A 20,551-nucleotide genomic window follows, 5' to 3' on the forward strand; every position below is an offset into this window, starting at 1 on the left:
TCTAAAACTTTGACCCATTATTTTCAGTGGAAAGTCTTATAATAAAGAAAACTAAAGGAGTACATTGTAGTGTTCATGAATCAAATTCACCAGTGGTCACCACTGGTGGATTAGGAAGCATGCTTTCTAGGATAAAAATGTGGCTCTGGTTTATGTTTATTCTGTATCCCTTAATGTTGTCTTTGTTAAAAATGCATTATTTCAGTGTACCCCATCTATTCCTAATGGTTATCCCCTTAAGAATGAGGGGAAAGATGGCTTAGTGAAAATCAGAAGGAACTAAATTTGTTGCCATTTACTCTATTCAATATTCAACACCACATGAATAAATGGAATTACATCTTAAAATTCTAGATTTTCAGTCTCAAGCCTGCTTTGTGTGGATATTACTATAGGACAGAGGAAAAAATATGATTGAATTTCTCCTTTCCCTTCTTGTCTTCCAGGTCAGAACTGTGGAGGTTTAGTACAAGGCCCCAATGGGACGATAGAAAGCCCAGGATTCCCTCATGGCTACCCAAATTACGCCAACTGCACATGGATCATAATCACAGGCGAACGTAACAGGATACAGTTATCATTCCATACTTTTGCCCTCGAAGAAGATTTTGATATTTTGTCTGTTTATGATGGTCAGCCACAACAAGGGAACCTAAAAGTGAGGTAAAGTAAAATCTAGTCACTCCTTGTAAATTATATAGAATTCAATGTTGTGTTGTAAAGGTGGTTTATTCACTGCTCTGTTTGGCTACTTCACATATGAACGTCCCTATAGAAGACAAAAAGCTTCTGCTTTGCATAACAGTGAAGAGATGTTTCCTGAAATCATTCTATTTTTCCTTCATGATATCAGACTTGGACCCAATCTCTGTTAGGCTGCTTGTTTCTTGCATGCATGCTTATATATTTATTATTGTTCTGAAGCAATTGTGGCATTCCAGAATAAACGTATTGTTGGAAATGTTTTGTTTCTGTTCAAACGAAGAACTTTTGCTATTTCTAAAACCCATTTAGCTTTGCTATTAAAAATTGAGAGGGAAGGCATGGAGATGTCCATATTGGCTTGCTATTCAGCTCACAAACCCACCTGTAAGAAAATGTATTTCTTTCTGGAAGTCCGCTTATTGTTGTTGAACAGAACAGATAACATCATCACAACATTAGAATTCCTTTTATATAAGGAATTCTTTTAAGGATAAAAGAATTTTATGTTCTTTTTAATATTTATATATTTTATGCATTATTTTATATTCCTTTTATATAAAGGAAACAAGTTCTGCTTCAAAGACTTCTTATTTAGAAGAATGTTATATATTTTCATTATAATACATTTTGATTTCAATGTGTTATAGACTTATTTCTTATGGATGGTCACATTACATTAGAAAAATCTAAAACTTTCCTTAGTTGATATTTATATGGATCCTCAGAGCTTTATCAAGGACTAAGAGCCAAGAACAAATAGTTTTCCCTCATTAGAAAACTTGTTGCGTTGGGGAAAAAATTGGGTGTTAATCCACAATGCAATGAATTAGTATATAGACCAACCCTTACCCACTGAAAAGTTTGTGTAACCTGTATTTGAAACCAAAACTATATGTAAAGTAGGAGATCAGACTTCAAGTGGTTCCCTATGGTTCCTCAATCCATATGTGGATCAGTTTTATTTGAAAAGAACTGTAGAATTTAGATTTGAATGAAATGATTGTCCTGAGAGAAAACTTAATTAAGCCTCTTTTCTGAACCACAACATAGGCCAGCAAGGCAGCCCAAGAATAACACTGGACTTCTAATTCTTAAGCTCCAGATGCTTTATTATTGATTCAGTTACTTCCATTTTTTGAATCGCACTGGAGAAAGAAGGACTTGCAGTGACCTAGCATGATGAAGGATTTACTGTGGGAGTTCATGTCCCCTTACTTATGACCCATTTTCACTAAAAATCTTAAACATTCTGTCCTGCCTCTACTTGAACCGTGGATGGGGCACACAAACAAAATAAGAAGATGTCTGCCTCCATTTTGTATCTCCTAGATTCTACTTCATCTCGGAAAGTTGTTACATGATTCCTTTTCCCTTTCAGTAACGCAACAGCATCTCAGTCTGCAGACTCCAGGATCTTCTGTTATAACAGCGCTATGTAGGTTGTTATTTAAAAGTATTGTGTAAATGTATGATGATCTGTGACTCAGTAGTGTCTTGCTGCCACATTCACTGTAATGAGCAAAACAGTCCTGATAATGAGTGCCATCACTAAAATAGCAAGTTCTAATTAAACAGAACAAAAAGCTCTAAGGAGACACTCTTCACATTTTACACTTCAAGCGGTTTATTTTAGACAATTAGCAATACTTATGACAATGCTGAAATATAAATATAATATTGAGGTCAGGAACGATGATATCTGTTGTGCAATTCTATCAAAATGTATTGCTCACTGCATAATGCATTATACATGTGTCTTAAAACTGTGAAGTTCCCTTCGAGACTAAGCTTACATAATTTTAATAGTAGAAATAATTACTTAAAGATATTATCATTTTTGTTTTAAATGGTCATCTGCCAAAAACTAATTTTTTTCAAATTGAATACTTTTGTGTAGTATTTGGCTCCCATTTTATTGATATAGACATTATTTATGTATTTAAAATATTTCTATAGCCACCTATCTTATAATCAATTGTGGGCAGTTCCCAATTACCTTAAAGTAAAGTTGCCTAGGGTAGCTCACTCCATCTGAAAGTCTGAGCGACTTTTCCCTTTAGAAGAAGTGTTGGCTTTGTGCATATATCTCACATTTGTGCATCTATGTGAATATATGTATCTGTCAGAAGCAGGTTCTAAACAAAACCAATGATATCATAAGAGGATATTCCAGAAGTTAATTGCCTATCAAACAAAATATTCAATTCACACAATTAATTGATCCCAATATACATTTAGGAAATATTTTCTCACCAATTGCTTTCTGCACAAACTTACAAACAGCAAAAAAAAAAAAAAAAAAAAAAGTGGGAGAGTTATTTATTCCAATTTTTTAAAAATTAGAAATCATTGGAGATCTTCATTCAATTGTTTAAAAGAAATACCTACTTTATTTTACAAATAACAATTTAAACAAATACAGTGAGAATTATTTCTCGCCATAGGAACACACAAACTTTCGCTGTCTAAATATTGTTATCCTTGTTAGCTTTAGGTTGTATCTTTCTGCATATAGATTGCTACATGACAACGTATAACTTCCAAACAAATCACAAAATATGAACCACAGCGTAAAATTAGTATAATTAGATGGAATGAGACAACTCACTGTGGCCAACTCACCCGGCTTAAGGGAGGCAAAAGTTCCTGTCAGCCCACATTCCTTCTCCAAAGGCTTCCTCGCCTCGCTTTCCAGTGCCCCCTCCTGTGTAAGGCAGGGGAATAATTGTTCTAGGCTGGACACATCAGCAAGAAGAACCTTCATGGGAATAGTCATCAGGAGCAAATCATCCTGCCCCATCCCTGCTTGACCATCTCTCTGCCTAGGAGTCGTCAGGGTCCAATGGAGCAGGCTGAAGGAGAGGTCCTTCTCCTCAAACCCAGGCATGATTGGAAGCTTGGCTATTGGCTAGTGGAGTCAATCAAGAAGCTTCCTTGAGCAAGGGGAGACAGTTTCTGCTCTCACACGACTCCAGGTGCCAAAGCCCTGGTCCTTACACCTATTGCAAGCTGCCCTTTCCTTGCTCTAGAACCTTGGGAGGAGAAGGGAGAAATAGGGGGAAGGACAGGAGACAAGGAAACCTTTGGAGAAGGAGTTCGGGCTGGTGGGAGCCCTTAAGCTGGGCTGGCTTTGGAAACCAGAGTGGAAGGCCAGACTTAAGTTTAGTTAAATAGATGCTGGTGCAACCATGTCCTGCAACTTCTGTGCAGCCAGTTCCAATTCTCCCAATATCTGCCTAGGCAGTTTTCACAAGCGGCACTGGTTCTTCTAGGGATGAGAATCATGTACTACTGATTTTAATAAAACTAAGAAAGGTGGAAGAGGCGGCTGGTCACCCAAATAATATTAAGAGAGGAATGTGTCCAGTTATCTCACATTGTTATTCCATATTGAATTGTCCTATGGTGAGTTAACCCATGTCAAGTTGATATATCAAGTTGTCCTGCAGCAAGTCGGCCATGGCGAGTTGTCTTAGACCCTAATTAGAATCACAGTATGATCAAAATTAGTTAACAGTTAAAAGCTCAGGAAAAGAAATTAACGATTTGCTACTTTCTTAAATACTGGGGATGGTGGGATCTAAACCTACTTCTAGTGAAATAATTCCATAGCTCAGGAATCTCAAAGGAGATGGCCTTGTCCTGCATATCACATAAATAAGATTTTACAGTGTTACTCAACCTTGGCAACTTTAAGACAGGTGGACTTCAACTCTCAGAATTCTGTAGACGCTCATGCTGGGACTTGAAATCACTTCTTCAAAGAATTGAATTCTGGGACTTGAAATCACTTCTTCAAACTGGGAACAGGAAAATGTGTCTAAAGGCTGCATTCATGGTAGACCAAAGGTAAGAACAGGATATCATCTCTTCATATCCTCCAAAAATGGTTGCTGGACCGTACTAGTAACAGAGTAATTTGGCAGTGCAGATAAACTCTGTGAGAACATTTTAATATTAGAATTTGCACTGCCTTTGCTTAATGGCTGATGTTACCGTTTTCAGTAGAAGAACAGGATGGAGCTCCCAGTCCTTTTACACAAAACTTTCCTCAAATTGTCTTCATTTTTGCAGTCAAATTTAGATTAGAAGCCTGATTTAGCCATTGCTATTTATATTTAGCTGTTGTTATTATCTTATTTTAAAATTTTTCTGACACATAGTCTTCTAAAAGTCATTTCAAATTCTAGTCTATTTTTGACTATCCCTCTATTAGGATGTGCAAGATTGTGGTTTATTTGGTTATCTTACATTGAATATCAGACAGGATTTCTGTTGGTTGCTCAGCAACAATACTAGAAATGGTGCTCCATATGGAATTCATTACCTGTTGTCAGTCTTAATTGACTTAAGCCCTGTGCAGATGTCAGAGATGTGCATTGATGAGCACAGGTAAATATGGCTAGCATTGCAGCCAACTGTCTTGTACCTGATGCCCCCTGGCAAGGCCCTTTTTATATAAGGAACTATGCCCATAAATGTGTGCTCTAGACCAGGGCTGTCAAACTCACAGCCCACAGGCTGAATGCGTCACACACTGGCAATGCCTACGCCCAGTTTAGCGAAGGGGGGGAAAGTTCTGATACGTCACATGATGCTGCCGTGATAACATGAGTTTAACACCCCTCATCTAGACCCTTCATTTTAATTTGGGCTTTTAGGTCCAGAATTATTGCAAACATATTAATGCAAGGTCCATAGGCATGGAACAAAAAGGTGTGTGGCACCTTTTTGTTCTAAGCTTGGAAGAAAACAGCTCACTGAAATAATTGTTGAAATATTTTGTTCCATGTTTCAGAAAAAGAAAAATGGAACAACTGCACTGCCTGAACCCCATGTATAACATATCCCATGTATCCCTTGGGAAGGGCTATATAAAGTTATGTGGATGTGAAAGCATCACTACCACCAGTTGTACAGTGTTTAATATTCTTCTTTTGGTAGTTCAAACTAAGCAAAAACAAAGCAGTTTTCTTTGGAAACGGTCCCTGCATTTTTTTTGAACATTTATTATCTTGCTTACATGGTCATTTATTTGATTATTCTGTTCGTTTGTTTATTTAGCAGCATTTTTAAATTGCCACAGCTCAAATGAGGCTGGATCATGCATATGAGCAAGCTAGAAAGCAAATATCTGAACAACTTTAACCAGAAAATAATCGGCACAATATCACTCAAGGGCTAAGTCTCTTTCTTTTGCAAGTCAAGTCTTTCTTCATTCCAATTAAACATTACCCCAGCTAGGTTCATGCATCATGCTCAGCTAAAGCTGTTTATACTTGGGTTGATGTTGGGTTTTTTTGAACCATAGTAGTTAGTTTTACTCCCAGCTAAGCCACAGATCAATCATTTGTTTGCATGCGATTCTGCCAAAAGTTAAGAAACCACAAGAAACTACAGAAAAAGCTAGCATAATGGATGAAGCTAGCCAGGTAATTTTTCCACATACAACTGTTTAAAAATGCAAAAATTAATTCTGTTTCTTTCTCTTAGTGAGTCAGAAGCCTGTGCTCAGTCACAGTTTGCCTCACAGAAGTATTAAATCTGTTCTCCAGCGAACTACTTTCCCGTTTTAAATAGCATAATAAATAACTGTCTCCTTCCTAGTGTAGGTCTCAGCTGCCCTTAGAGAGTTTGCTAATCCGCCTTGTGATGTTTCATTTCTGTTATAAAGCCTTTTCTTTATTTGCTGGCTCTGGATGGCAAGCAGTGTATATTTAGAAGATAATTTCTCCAACTAAGCAGCTTTTTCTTACCTAGGATGTTTCTTGAATTCTTACTAAGATAAAAGAGAAATAGAGTACCTCTTTACTCTTTCCATTTCTACAGTTCCTTCTTCAATGTATAATGCTTGTAGAAGGTTTTGAAAATGAAAAAGAACTTTTAATTTTTTTGTACTTTCCTGAACGGCTTTATAAATGCTTGTTGTTCCCTAAATATACAGATATATCATATGTAGTATAACTATATTAAATAGTTATAATCCTATTGTGTCTAAATCAGTGGCGGGTTGCTATTGGTTCACCCCGGTTTGGGAGAACCGGTAGTAGCAGCAGCCGGAGGTTCCACCCACCCACCCAGGCATCATTAAATATGTTCTGCACATGTGCAGAAGTGGCGCGTGCAGGAGCAAAGCAAGCGTGTGCACGCGAGCAAATCAGTAGTAAAGGTAAGTGAAACCCACCACTGGTCTAAATGATAGCCCAAGAAAATGATAAACAATTGATACAGATAAAAATAGCATTCTGAGAAACTATTTCAGGTAGTCCTTGACTTACAACCATTCATTTAGGGACCATTCAAAGTTATAACAGCAATGAAAAAAGTGACTTATGACCATTTTTCACATTTATGACTGTTGCAGCATCACCATGATAACATGATCAAAATTTGGATTCTTGGCAACTGGTTCATATTTATGATGGTTGCAGTGTCCTGAGATCAAGTGATCACCTTTTGAGACCTTCTGACAGCAAAGTCAATGGGGAAGCCAGATTCACTTAACAACCGTGTTACTAACTGAACAATTGCAGTGAGTCACTTAACAACTGTGGCAAGAAAGATCATAAAATGGGGCAAAACTCACTTAACAAATGTTTCACTTAACAACAGAAATTTTGGGCTTAATCGATCTCAAATCGAGGACTACCTGTATGTGTTTGGAGTCTCTGATTCAATTCCTTAAGCAATTAGATTGCCTGGTAGGATTAAGCCATTATAATACATGACCTTTCCTATAAAGAAAATACATTTAGAATAACTATTGGCCTTCCTATGCTAGCCTCTGTCAAGCATAGGAAGAGGTAGGCCCCTGTAAAAATATAGGTGTATTGAGTAGGTCACCTATCAAGAGGTGACCTCTGTAAAAATATAGGTGCACTGAGTAAAAATTAGGATTAAATCAATACAAATCACCTAAAAATATAGCATGAGAATTCTTCCCTCCTGCAGTGTGCAGGGGGAAGAAACCCTTTTCCAGCACCTTACATAGAAAAAGAAACCAAAACTCCAAATTACCCATTGTTGAATATGGATTCATTTGCTACTTTATGGGTATTCAGCCCAAATTAGTTTTCTACATAATGCTCAAAACATACTAGATCATAATTCTAGACACATTTACTTGGGAGCAAATCTCCTTAAGCTCCCTGAAAAGTATATGTGAGTAAACATGCTTAAGACACAGATGCATGGCAGTGGCATGCAAAATCACATTCGAATGAGGAACAAAGGCTCTGGTTTAGCATTGATTTTTTTTTTCCACCTTCACAATAAATCCTAAAACAGTCAAGAAAAAAAAAATACTCCTAATGTTGCCATTAAATTACTAATGTATATACTTTTTTGCATACAGGAGAAAATCTTGCATTAAGTAGGATACATGTGTTTCCATTAGGATATTATTGAATTCAGTAATTGCTTGCTTTTGGCTACTTACTATTAAGATATCCTGTACAACTGACATGTTTGTAGCAAAAAGGTTCTGTGGGATTTCTTTCTGCTTTATGTATATGAAGAAAGAAAGAGAAATCTTTTTTACTTATTCTATAGATCTGCTGTTAGGAGTGGTGTTCCTGCAGTATTCACTAATGGTGACAGATACAGCTGCTTAGAAAATGCACATAGGAATCTGGTACATATTATCATAATGAGAGAGTGTACCACAGATAAGAAGAAATGCTTCCATAACCTTTGATTTGCTAAAATAATACTATTAATTATTCAAAAGACTAGAACTTTATTTTCTACCATATTCAACCAGGGATGACGATCCATCTGTATATAATTGTATCAAACAAAAGTTTTAATATTTCAGTACTATATGATTATTAGAAAATATAAAAACAAAACCAGGCTTAAAATAATTGGCTGCAATTAACATTCTATACATGCCTTCGATATTCTTTTATTTATGCATGCATTCCTGCTCTGATAGAACTTTTAAAATCAATGGATCCCATGAAAAGGCTGATTAATATATTTGTTATGAAAATAAGGAAGGCTTGGCTCCACCCATCCACTTACCCACCCACCCATCCATCCAATTATGTAACTGTTCACCAGAATTATCAGATACTTTGTGGGCCTAGTGAACATAGATGAATGTGTCATTTAGACACAAGCTCTCTTCAAATGATGGGGAAATATGCAATAATAATAAAATAGTGTGAGATGTGAATATGCCTTCAGGTTGCATACAGAATTACTATGATCATTTTGTCTACTTGTTTGTCTCTTTTTTGGTATTATCAAATAAATTTAAATTATTTGCTACATTCAAAAGTAGTACATCATATAACTTAATTCAAAAAAAAAAAAAACTATTCCTTACATTTGTTCAAAATACTTAGGCTTACCCTTGGAACTATTTCACACATTTTGGAAGGCATACCACTTCTCTTTGCAGGATTACTCAGTTTACCTGAAAAAAAAAAAAAGAAAAGCATATAATATCACTGATTTTCAGATTGGTGTATGGATCTTCTCAATTATTAATGAGATAGGTTTCAATGAATCTAAAGATGCTTCAAGAAGTTCTCTTGAAGGTGTGAAGATGTGAAAATGGGCAGAGGACAGAATACACACAAACCTTGCTACCTAGTCTTCTCAATCTGTGATATTTGTGCCCGTATTTAATACAGTCCCTGATCCATCCCTCATTTCCTGCCTGCCTCCCTGCCTCTATCTTTCTATCTTTCTATCTTTCTATCTTTCTATCTTTCTGTCTTTCTGTCTTTCTGTCTTTCTGTCTGTCTGTCTGTCTGTCTGTCTGTCTGTCTATCATCTATCTATCTATCATCTATCTATCACATCTATATAGCTTCCCATTTTCAACCAACTCTGGATGGCTCCCAATCAAAGACCAAAAGACACATTAAAATCACATTAAAACTATAAAACCAAACCAATTAAAATATTAAAAACAATTAAACCTGGGCATCAAATCAAAGTTCTAAAGTGCTAATCTTCTACCAGAGTTCTTCAAAGCGTCACAGAAGGTTAGGAGGGTAGAGGCCTGCCAAATCAGGGGCAGAGCATTTCCTAGGGCACAGGTTTCCACAGAAAAGTAATATAAAGCTCCCATCAGATGGCAATATTTAGAGGAAGGGGCTAGGAGTGTGCTCGCCTTATCTGAACTAGTAGGATGGGTAGATGTCCTTGGTCCCACAGATAACCCTGTCCTGTGCTATATGATTATGTGGAAAGCTATATTTGCATTAAAGCATTTTGGAAATCTGGGTAATTTACAGGAAGATCAGAGAGAGAAAGTGAAGGGGCTATATGCTGGCTGATTTCTACATCTACCATCAAACCCCCATGCATGCAAGTGAATGCTTGTATAAGACATGGACTATTAGTCAGTTCTACCAACATCTTGATGAGGAAAGCCAGCACTATCTGCTCAGAGATATACTGTAGTTACCTTATATTTTACCCTCAATTAGCTCTTAAAACAAAGGAACTGGCCATAAAATATTTGATGAACATGATACGTTGTTTTCCTAAACCTGGCTCCATGTAGATGGTCACAAGAATGATTATTTTAAAAAGAATCCCTTGAGTTCACTCCTGTTCTATTTGTAACAGAGACTGGGAACAGTGTCACGAAAAAGAAAAAAAAATAGCAGATGGCAATTTCAGTATGTAGCACTTAGCTGTCAAAGCAGTTGGTGCTATCAGGGCTCCTTTTATATATATATATATATATATATATATATATATATATATATATATATATATATATGTGTGTGTGTGTGTGTGTGTGTGTGTGTGTGTGTGTGTGTGTGCGCGCGCGCGCGCTCGCTCGCTTGCTCACACACACACACACACACACACACAATCCTTTAATATCCAGAAAAAATGATTTGTATTTTTCTTTTTAAAAGTAGAAAGGCACATAGCAATGCTTTGAAAATAAACATCAGGAGTTATTTTTTATTGGTGCTTAAAGGATGGGATGGGAGAATTGGATGATATGGGTGCTCGAAACTTATAACTATTAATGCTCTAGACTACCACCACCTCAGTCTTGATGCTTCCAGTTGTGTGGATTTCATCTCTCTGATTTCTCAACTACCCACTGCAGTGTCTGAGATTTCTGGGAGTTGAAGTTCACATAACTTAGAATATCCCGAGGTTGGGAAAGACTGGTGTGCTGAGGTTATTGGGTATCTTTATAGCTAAAACACATCACTTTTCCTTCACAGATACTCAGAAAAACTGATTGAAATCACTCCATTTATAGGCCATTTAAAACGTGTTAGTTCTTATGCTCAAAAGACAAGTTGATTGGGAAGAGTCCCTTAAATGGCAAAGTACAATGTACTTTGATATACTCTGATCAGTCTCTATATCTCGATTGGAAGGGGAAGAAAGGACTAATGGCAGAAATCATGTTATGAGATGATTGTCCTCTGCTGCCTCCATGAAGGACAACAATTCTGGAATGGATGGAACTCTAGGAACACCTTCATGGCATCATCTCTGTTCTCTTTCAATATTTCTACAAAACTCAGATTCTGGAGGCTTCTATAAAGTCTTTGACCTAATGCCTTAGGCTGCAACGTAAACCAATGCAGAATTTTAGCTATTTGTATTTGTTCACATTCTTACTGTTTTTTCTCCTCTTTCTGCTTTTCTACCCTTCTACCCTTCCTACAGATCAAACTCTAGATTTGTAGATCCTTGGCTGGCTACATTTATTTTGTAAAATGCCATGTTTATTGATGGTTCCATGAATGTTAATGAGTTTCACTTCGGTCAAATATTTCTTATTAGCAATAATGATGGATGGATGGATGGAAATCCCAGCACACTGGAAGAAGGTCATATGCAGATGGAGACTACAAACTATCACAGTATCTTTCAATTTAGGGGAAAAAACCTAATTATGCAGAATTGTAATTATTAAAATGGCACTGACTAGCCCAGGTAGTCACTGGGAGTCAACAATGTCTTGAAGGCACAAAAATAAATATGTTTACTCAGAAGTGGACCTTGATATGTTTAAGAAGGAAGAAGTGAAAACGGATACCACATGCCTATGTTTCTATTCATACATATTGTAGCAGCTGTGTAACAAATTTAGCCTAAGAATCACATACTTTAGTAAGAAAAGAAGCCACATATAAGAGATAATAGATAAAATTGTTCTGCCTCGGGGAGAAAAGAATGCCAAAGCAGGATGAAAATGTTCTAATTTTATAAAAAACAGCAGTCTCATCTTGAAAACAGTTTGGTCTCTAACACAGCAAGAAAAGTTAGGAAAAGGTCGAGATAATCAATTTATTATTTCCTTGTAAAGAGAAAGTAAAGAGAGATAAGACTTATTTTCATTCCCAAAACAGGAGAACAAAACAAAAACAAAAACACCTATGTATAAAATAAGAAATATTCCAAGAGAGGTAAACAAGTATTAGAAAAGAAAGGAAAAAACAAAGCAAATGAAGTGTAGCAAAATATAAGACAATTTTGCAAATATGTAGAGTTAACTGATTTGGAAGCTTAAATCCTCAGGTTTAAAATAACAACTCTATGTTAGAGTCACGTTGTAATAAGTTCAATGTGATTTGCTTGTTTTCTATTTAGTAAGAAGGACAACTATAGTGAATTAATAATCGATGAGATATAACAGGAGACAGAATTAAATGTGACTCCTATCCTCATTCATTTTTGTGGATAGTTTTTATTTTAACAGATTATTGATTCATGAATAAGTGGAGAGGAAGCTCAATTTTATTCTAAGTAAACCACCAAGTATACACTTTTACCCTACCAGAAATAGATGCAGAATCTTGCATGCACACATTTTTTTCTACTGCATGTCCATTTAAATTCTTTTGCTGGTCCATTGTTATTTCTGCCAGAGAATGATCTTGATAATGCTAGTCTCTTGAAACAGAGAAGAATATGAGTAGCAGATTATTTGGCTCAGATTAAACATTAAATGTGTTTTGATTTTTAACATGCAAACTGGCTTGCTTTGGGGAATGATAAGTATCAGCAGGAGGTAAAGTAAATTACAGATAACTTGATAAGTGTTTATAATTAATTCTAATGCCAAGGGTCTATCCCAAAGTTTAATGGGTCATATAGTACCCACTGCCTGGCATCCATCCCCCAGATCATCACACTGACAACAAGGGAGGAAAAATATCTTCCTCCTCTCAATGAAGAGCTCATATTTCTAAAACAGCCCCCATTGAAGATCTCCACAAATATTTATGTTACCGCTGCTGCTGATGGCTAGTCCCCCCCTCCCCCAAAAAAGTTATATTGCAAGTAAAACTCTGCCTCATTCCTACATCCTTCATCTCTTATGGAGTTCTGCTTTCTCATTTGTTGTCATGTATACTTTGGTGCTTTCATAACATCAGTAGCAACTAGTGATAGCACATTGAAGGATCTGTCTGGTTGATCCAATAGCCCACATAATGGCCTACTGATTATCTGACAATACGTTCTTCCTTCAATTTTTGGCATCTTAAGTGTTATGGAAAAATGATCTAAATAATTCTTAATGGTCTGGAGTTAGTTCTAGTTAAAGATTGGGTACATTTAAAATGGAGTGACATCTGATTTATTCTTGAAGAGAAATGGATATTTTAAGACAGGTCTCTTCCTTTTCAAAGCATCTGTAATATGATCTGAGTTACATGATTGATAGATTGATCAACTGATCCAAACTATTTTAAAATATAAAATGAAAATGAAAAAAACTTTTTCAATACAATTTTCTTTCTTTCAGTTTTTACTTTGCTGAATTAGCCATAACTATTTATTTCACAGAATAATTGAAACATATAGCAGTCTAATAAATGTTAGTTTTGTTATACATATTTACTCTAATGTAAACACCACAATGAGGTTTATAATAAAGGACATGCATTTACAACTAGAAGTTTAATGATGTTTCATTGTTTTTTATTTTCATTTTTTTCAATTATATAGTTTTTAAAAGAATATAATAAATAAATAAATCCAGAATAAATTATGAAATACAAGTAGATAACAATAGATCTGAAATATCATACAACTAATATATTAAAATGCATCATTAAGAGCTTATAATACTATGACATATTTCATATTCATTTTCTAATCAAACAAGTCTTTATTAAACTTTTAGTTAAAGGTACTTTCCAGTTTTCGGCAAAACCAGCCCATAACAAATCATAACAAAGTCTTGGACATTTGCTCACTTTATTGCATTCTTTTGAATTTAAATATGTATCACTTAGGACTATTGTGTGTAGGTACTACATTTGTAGTTTTAGGCTTCAGTCTCACTTCTTACTTCAGCATTTTAATCACAACATTTTTTTAAAGTTTCAATATTTCCTATAAGAAAAAACAAACAAATAAAAAGTGCCTATGATAATAAGATCTGAAATATGCTAGAGAAGATAATCTTTTATTTTAACATAGCATTTTAAGCTTGCTGTACTAGTATTTTTTCTTCCCTTTTTTATGTTCAGTTTGAGGATTTCTTCCCAGAGCCCATCTGAATAAATCTTCACAAGATCGAAATCGCACAAAGAGGTGATGACATCTTCATCTTGAGAGAGGCTTAACACATCCTTGTCTTTAAGGCTTTAAGGGTTTCACACTTATTGCTATTGTTGACTTAATTCTCAGTGCTGAGAGACATTCCTCATGTGTCAAGAGACAGTTCCCATAAAAAGTGTTGCATATGCTTTGTGTTAAGCTTAAGCAAGGCCCGTTTCATCCCAAGAGAAAATTGTTTTAAGAATAGTTTTGTGGAAACAATTGTTGACTTTAAACAGGCAATTTCTCTTAAATGTCATATCAGAAAGTAAATACGCAGGGAAGAACAGAAAATGCAGTCAAGCATCAGAACCGGACACAATTTGTTAGGAATAATTGATAAACAGGAGTTTTTCAATTCTTTCTGCAGCCAGAAAGAATTGAATTGATTCTTCTTGTCAATTTGTTTATCTTTTTGATCTTCATCCCTATTGAGGAAAATATTTAAAATATGTTTACTTTTACTTTTAATGTAATATCAATATAGTTTTCTGTTTTTCATTATAGCTAGCATAGATATAGATATAGCAGTATAATATCTACATGCCCCCTTTGTAAGGAAGTAATATACATTGGAAATACAGTATGTTGTTACAGTTGTGGCTAATTAAAAAAAAACAACAAGTCTTTTCTGTCTCCATATATAAAATGTGATATTGTTTTCCATCTTTCGCCCATATAACTCTAGGCTCTGTTCTTGCTGTTCGGTTTGAGTACTGATGTCAACTGAAAGAAAATCCATGCCAGATTTAAGGCTCATGACTCTTGAACAAATTGAGACATTTGGCACTGAAATTGTGTTTCTTTGTTGCATATTGATATTTTATGATTATATTAATCATATGCCAGAAATTTAACTTTGGTGCCAGGTTTTTAATTTATATGATTTTAATATCTTTATAAATATACTTTTATATAAATGTACTTTTATTATTAATATTGTATTAATTGCTGTTTGGGACTTGCATGGAGTTTAATATATGATGGGCAGGTATCTAAATATTTAAAATAAATAAAATATATCTCAGACGTTTATAATTTGAGGAATAAAAGAAGCTTGAATAATGCCAGTTGCCCCTCCATTGGCTTTACTAGGTTACTCAGTTTTTATATTTTGTGTGGTCTCCAGATTAGTGACCTTGACCATCAGACTAATCTATTGACTAATCCATACTTGCTTTGCTTGCTTCCCATATGTATGATCTGGTTAGCCATTGAGATACTCTATGACCTTCACCAGAAACTAAAGGTAGCCTTTCTTTTACTGTTTGTGTAAGTCATAAATATTATTGTACACCACCCAGGATCCTTTAGCATTGCTTTGAGTCTCAGACAGATTTTTTTTCTCTAAATTTCAGCAACACCAGGTTGTCTAAGTCTTTTTTTTCATCTCTCTGCTTATTATTTCTGTTTTACTTTCTAAAATTTCCACTTGTAATTAATTTGTTTAACTTCTCCTGAAAGGGGACTTATAGATTCTTCAATGTTTTTGTAACTGTTTCAACTCCTATTTCATTTTTACAAACCTCTTTTCCATTCTCTCTTAAAACACAACAAACTTATTTTTAATAGATTTGATAGATAACTGCTTTTGCAACTCTTCAATTTTTTAATATTTATATATTTATAAATATATGTATATTTTTATATTTCTGGAGTATTTCCCTTTTCTGTCAGTTTCTCTAATGAACCTCTTCATCCGGATTTGCAGCTTTTCTGGTGATTGCCATTTTTTAATTCATTTATAATCCAGTAAATAAAAATGAAAGTAAATTTGTTACAAAGCTGAAAGTAAAAACAAGCATCCCACTTTTTCCCTTTGTTCACTTTCTCTTTACCCTTAAGGCTTTGGTCCTATCTGTCTTTCATAGTTGTAATGACACAATCTGTCTCATACTGCATTTAGCTTTTTATTTTGTAACTTGCAGTGATGATCTTTTCTTTTTGATATCAAACAATCAACATTCCCAGGAAATCTGGCCTATTAGTTAATTAATTTCATGTAATGTCAAATGTACTTTTGCCAAAACCTTTATCTTTCAAATTAATACTGTCCCCTTTTTATATTTTCTTAGTTAAAATCTTGATTGAGTTCTTTGCTGTTCTTTTAATGTTTTCCATATTAAGCAATGTGGTCATGGATTCTTTGGCTAATTCGGGATCTATAGACGTGAACAAGGCAACTGACACTGACAAGTTCTAGCTTGTGCGTTAAGTACCAAATAAACTATGAGTATTGGGACAAAATTTTCACATCAAAATGTGAAAATTCAAAGAGTTTCAAAGCAGTTGAGTACCCAAGTACCTCAATTCAAGCAAATTGTTTTCCCATGATCCTCAGCCATTTTAGTTACCAGAAAACCACAAATTGTCCATCTCAGAGCTTCCTTCCAAGTAGTTCTACCCCATAAGACATGGTGCATGGCAGTCAAAAAGATAGAGATGGGGGGATATAGGCGAGTTGGGAGAGTTGGAGGCAGTCCCTTATCTTACTGAGACTGTGAGGGACACTCACTCACTATTTTTGGTTAACAGCAACTGGGAGTCATTTTACGATGGAAATTCTGGTCCCAATTGTGGTTGCAGGTCAAGGGTTATCTGTAAACCTACTAATTTAAAGAAAGCATATGATAAATAGAATTGATCTGAATTATAAAATGCATGAGGGCATAGTTTTGCATAAGTAGGGAGTTCAAAATTGATTGCTGAATGTTGTAAGATTTGTGTAAGAGGGAGTAAGGTACATGTAAGAAAGAATGCAGTGTTTAGCAAATAGGTTAATGTGTAACAGGGAGTAAGATATGGATGTATAATATCCCTTTAGCTGTTTAATCTATGGATAAATTTTTTTAAAAATATTGTGGGGACATTAAAAATGTGTCGGTTGGAGGCATGGATGCACATGTGTTTCTGTCCCTTTTTCTTGGAACAGTGGATTGTTTCCATACTTCTTATTGTTTTTGTTTGTTTGCTTTGAATATTTTTGCTTACCCCAAGAAGAAATAGCATGATAGCTGTACATGTATATACCTCCTACGTATTGTTGCTCTACTCTGTGTCCTGTAAAAGCCCACTATATATAATTGGGAAGACTTACATCAGTAATACAGGTAAAGGTGCAATATTCCAATTAAAAGGGAGGAGAAGATGAGGTTGACTGTGGCGACATCCCCATCTGCTTGTCCAGTATGTAGAGGATAACTTTAGTTGATAACAAAGAGGAAGAAGGAATACTAGAAACTAGGACTATTCTTGGAGAAAACCAAGATAAGTAATAAAATCAGAGGAGGAAAATAAATATTCCCTATTCCAAAAGTATTTTGTCTCTGCTGTGAGTTAAGGAGGTATGAATCATCCTTCTCACATGACCATTTTGGGTAGTCCAACAAGAAATAAGAGAACCAGTATGTGGTTCAAGGATTTGGAAATCTTATACTTATATAATAGGTATGTATAAGTAATAGCATGCTGTAACAGTATTACCTTTGAACAAAAATTCTGGGATTCATAATTGCCTTTCACACATTGTGTGATTTATATTAGATCCAGAGTGAGTGAATGGATGGAAAACAGAATAATTCTAGGTGTCCTTGTATTCAGAAACTGTAAAATAGAAGTTGACGATAAGCATGTCAGTTTCAGGCCTCTGACCAAGTATGTGAAGTATTTTCATTTGAATGCAATTTTAATCTTCTATGGAAACAGGAATCTGGCACCATTGAGCATTTGTCCTTTATTGAACTGATTCTTCAAGGTCTCACCAAACATTATGTAAGAGTATATAATACCTTCACAGGTAAAATAAACACCTTTGTTTCTCTCTGTTACAATTATGTAATAAGTTATTCAGTCAAATTCCTGAATAAAATCATACATTAAAGTACAATCTCCTGAACCACAGGGATATGATGGATGTACTTTTGAAGACATTTAAAATGTTATACAACTGGCAAATTTCATACTTTTATACTGAGGAAGGAAGGGCCCACATAGATGCCCACTGGCTAATAAAATAATGGCAACCTATAGAATGGATAATTTTACCAATCTCACAGAGTATTTCATGCCAGTCAAGCAGCACAAAACACAAAGAAATCAGGATTCTGGAATAGAGGGATTTACTGCTTTGTTGATAGGGTTGTTCTATAAATTGGAAAAAAAGGGCAAAATCATTTCAGAGAGTTTATTTATTTAGTATATAACAAATACATGGACTTATAGTAGTTCAAATGTTAATGTCCAGTCCACCCAGTCATTCAAGGACAGTGTGGTCTATATTGAAAAAATCAGACATTGGGCCGATGTAAGCTCTTGATATTGCTTATCTGTTGCCATGTATTTAGAGAGCCAGGAGTTCTACAAAGATGTCTGACTGCCAACTGTCATTAACTGCCAATTCTTCAATGTAGTCTGGCTGCCAATTGTTGCTAGTCGTTTGGTTCACACTTCCGTGCTATCCAGGGTGCACCACGGGGAGACGAACTAGCATCACTCCCCATTTCAGAGAGTAAATGATTGTTTTGCCAAATCAAGGGCCACTTCTCATTTCTGAGTGAATTTTCTATGGAAATGATGGGTCTGTTGATCAAATAAGAGTTTAAGTCCTGATGGCAAATATTGATTCCTTGTTGTCACCAGGGGTGGAGGTGGGGGAGGAGTTATTGTTTTTACTCTTTATATATTTGGTTTTTATTTTTTTGTAATCCACCTAGAGTCCCTGAAAGTGAGTGGACAGCCATATAAATTCTCTAGATAATATATATATATAGATGGAGAGAGAATGAAATGGATCCCTTGGTGAAAGACCATCCAGAGTGACCGCAGGTCATAAAAGAAGGCAACTTCTCCTCCCTGTCAAATAAGTGAGGATGTCTTTACAATCTATAAGGATGTTCCCTGCCCAATCCAAAAGATAAAACAGCTTGTCTGAAACTATTGGCCAATGATTTTAATAGTCATTCTATTATTGCCATTAAATATATTGTTCTCATTACATATTTTATTTCTGTTCTAATACAGTATCTACCCAATGAAAATTGAAATAAGAGATATTCATGGGAACTTAATCTTGAGGTAAACGATATTCACAGGAAGTAAACTTAAAATAAGAGATGTTAATAGGAAGTTAAACTTCTGAGGTAAGATATTTGCAGGAAGTTAAACTTGAGGTAAAATATATTAACAGCAAGTTAAACTTCTGAGGTAAGAGAGATTCACAGGAAGTTAAACTTCTGAGGTAAGAGAGATTAACAGGAAATGAAATTGAGGTAAGATATATTAATAGGAAATTAAGGTTAAAGGAAGACATATTAATAAAAAGTAAAATTTGAAGGAAGAGATTATCATAGGAAGTTAAGGCTGAGGTAAGGGATATTTGCAGGAAGTTAACATTGAACTAAGAAATATACCCATAGAATTGGGCATGTAGAAGAAGGAAAAAAAAATAGTTGTCATTTAAAATGTTCCTGACAGTTTTATAAATATGGCATCAAGGAAAACTTTCCCTAAGCATCATCGGTTGTTTTGAAGCAGTTATATAATAAATGATAGAAGATAATAACATAATACAGTATTCTTCACACAGGTGTGGAATATATGGCCAGAAACACCAGCTGAAGGGATTCTGAAAAAAAAAAGTTATTTCAGAAAATTGAAGGCTTTTCCTATATGAGGAAAAGAGAAAAACAATATCAGGAATAATTCCGTGAAGCAAATTGGTGTAACAAAATTAAGAACTGTATAAAAAAACCAAACACTTCAGAAATAAAAAGCCAACTGGGGAGACAACATGTTGGATAAAAAATAAACTACTAAAGAAGGCTTTTGTGTGCATATGTTTCTTCAGTGCAAAAAAAAAATGGGCAGATATCCATATCTGAATTAACATTTTAGAAAGGGAACCTGGTGAAATGAGACAAATAGAAAAGAAAAATGATGAAGTTTTAGAAAACTAAAGCAAAATAATAATAATGATTGGGTCCAGATGGTATCTCTCTGGAAGTTTTAAAAAACTTAAATGTAAAATTGTTGATGTTCTAACAAACAAATATAAAATGCTGACATAATCTAGCCAATGTACCAGGAGACTAAAAAAGTGATAAAAGTGATTCTAAGGAGGAAATCTTGCCAGTAATTTAGAAAAAATAAATATTAAATAAAAAACTAATGTGTACAAAGACAAATATGTCTGAAGATCAACCAATGCAGTTCTGCAAAAATAAGCCCCTTCTCTCTTATTATTTAATGAAGATATTTCATTAAATATCTTGGACTTCTTATATCACTTTCCTTGGACTTC

General features: G+C 34.9%; 1 protein-coding gene across 1 annotated transcript in view; it reads left to right on the forward strand.

Annotated features, from left to right (window-relative positions):
• The window catches only part of CSMD1 (CUB and Sushi multiple domains 1), a 1,157,523-nt gene that overhangs the window by 277,737 nt on the left and 859,235 nt on the right, over nucleotides 1-20,551 (forward strand). The window contains exon 2 of the mRNA XM_070954938.1: nucleotides 447-663. Within this exon, the coding sequence (XP_070811039.1) occupies nucleotides 447-663 (217 nt within the window). The remainder of the gene's footprint in view (nucleotides 1-446; nucleotides 664-20,551) is intronic.

The sequence above is a fragment of the Pituophis catenifer genome, unplaced genomic scaffold (assembly GCF_029215685.1).
Source record: "Pituophis catenifer annectens isolate HBS135680 unplaced genomic scaffold, rPitCat1.0.hap2 SCAF_1, whole genome shotgun sequence".
Classification (NCBI taxonomy): domain Eukaryota; kingdom Metazoa; phylum Chordata; class Lepidosauria; order Squamata; family Colubridae; genus Pituophis; species Pituophis catenifer.